This window comes from Orycteropus afer, unplaced genomic scaffold (assembly GCF_000298275.1).
Source record: "Orycteropus afer afer isolate SDZICR_OR568_19922 unplaced genomic scaffold, OryAfe1.0 scaffold01635, whole genome shotgun sequence".
In the NCBI taxonomy this organism is placed as follows: domain Eukaryota; kingdom Metazoa; phylum Chordata; class Mammalia; order Tubulidentata; family Orycteropodidae; genus Orycteropus; species Orycteropus afer.
This window is the reverse complement of record NW_006923222.1, coordinates 44,706-46,124: the sequence shown is the minus strand read 5'-3', so window position 1 is coordinate 46,124 and position 1,419 is coordinate 44,706. Positions and strand designations below refer to the sequence as shown.

The window sequence follows — 1,419 nt, the reverse complement described above, 5'->3', positions numbered from 1 at the left end:
CACTAGCACTGGGACCACCCTGCCACCTTCTACATCTGTGGTCACCAGCACTCCTCTGCACACAACTCTGGGAACTACCACTGGCACCTCCATGGCCTCTTCAAGCCTTGGCATGACTCTGACCTCACCCCTGGTGGGCACCAGCCCCACACTGACCACATCGACCCCAGGAAGCGGGTCTACCATGTGTGAGCCCCGCTGCACATGGACAGACTGGCTGGACGAGAGCTACCCTGTGCCCGGGGCCTCTGGGGGGGACTTTGAGACATATGACAACATCCATGCAGCTGGTAAGGCCATTTGCAAGAGCCCCGTGGACATCCAGTGCCGCGCCAAGTCCCAGCCCGATGTCCCACTCCAGGAACTGGGGCAGGTGGTACAGTGCGACCGGGCCATCGGCCTGGTGTGCTGGAATCGTGATCAGCCTGGCAAGTTCCAGATCTGCCTCAATTACCACATCCGTGTCCTTTGCTGCAACTATAGTCAGTGCCTGAGCACCCCGTCCACCACTACTGTGTCCACCCTGGGGACCCACACAAGCCAGGGGTCCACACCAACCTCCTGGACCGTGCCCCTGCCCATGTCTTCCACCAGCCCCTTGGCCCCTGGCACAGCCTCCACCAGGTGCCAGCCCGCCTGCCACTGGACACAATGGCTAGACAGTGACCGGCCCCAGCCTGGTCGCTACGGGGGTGACATTGAGACCTACTACCACATCACAGATGCAGGCGGGCAGCTGTGCAAGGAACCTGAGGCCATCGAGTGCGAGGCCGTGCTGTACCCCGGAAGGCCGCTGGAGGTGCTGGGCCAGTCAGTGCTATGTAAGGCGGAATTCGGACTCATCTGCCGGAACCACAAGCAGAAGAAGGGCCAGACCTGTCTCAACTACCACGTGCGTGTATATTGCTGCAATGACTACAGCCACTGTGGGAGCATGGAAGGCCCCACGTCCCCTGCCGCGTCCACGCCCACCACAGCTGGGCCCTTGTCCACCAATGCGTCCACTCCCTCCATGCCAGGCCCCACGTCCATTACCACATCGACTCCCACCATGGTGGGCCTCACATCCACCCTTGTCCACACCCACACCTTCACCACAGCAGCCCCCAGCCCAACCTCTGTCGCTACAACGGAAGTCCCGACCCCCACCCCCACCACAGCCACCACCACTCCCATTGCTTCAGGCCTCAGGTCATCTGGGGTCCCAGGACATCCAACCTCAGCCACCACACACACACGGCCCACCACACCCACCACCACTGAGTGGGTCACCATCCTGACCACTTCTCAGTCCACCCCCGGGACCCTCGCAACCACAGCCAGTTCAGCCTCCCCCAGCATGTCATCCACACCTGCCCTGACCACCACACCCTTCAGTACCACCCCAGAACCTAGCCTGTCCTCAGGGAGCACCATCTC

At 61.9% G+C, this 1,419-nt stretch overlaps 1 protein-coding gene across 1 annotated transcript in view; it reads left to right on the top strand.

Moving 5' to 3' along the window:
* Positions 1-1,419, top strand: part of MUC5B (mucin 5B, oligomeric mucus/gel-forming) — a gene marked incomplete at its 3' end in the record, with an annotated part of 26,782 nt that overhangs the window by 9,813 nt on the left and 15,550 nt on the right. Inside the window, exon 11 of the mRNA XM_007959151.2 lies at positions 171-1,376. Coding sequence (XP_007957342.2) covers positions 171-1,376 — 1,206 coding nt within the window. The remainder of the gene's footprint in view (positions 1-170; positions 1,377-1,419) is intronic.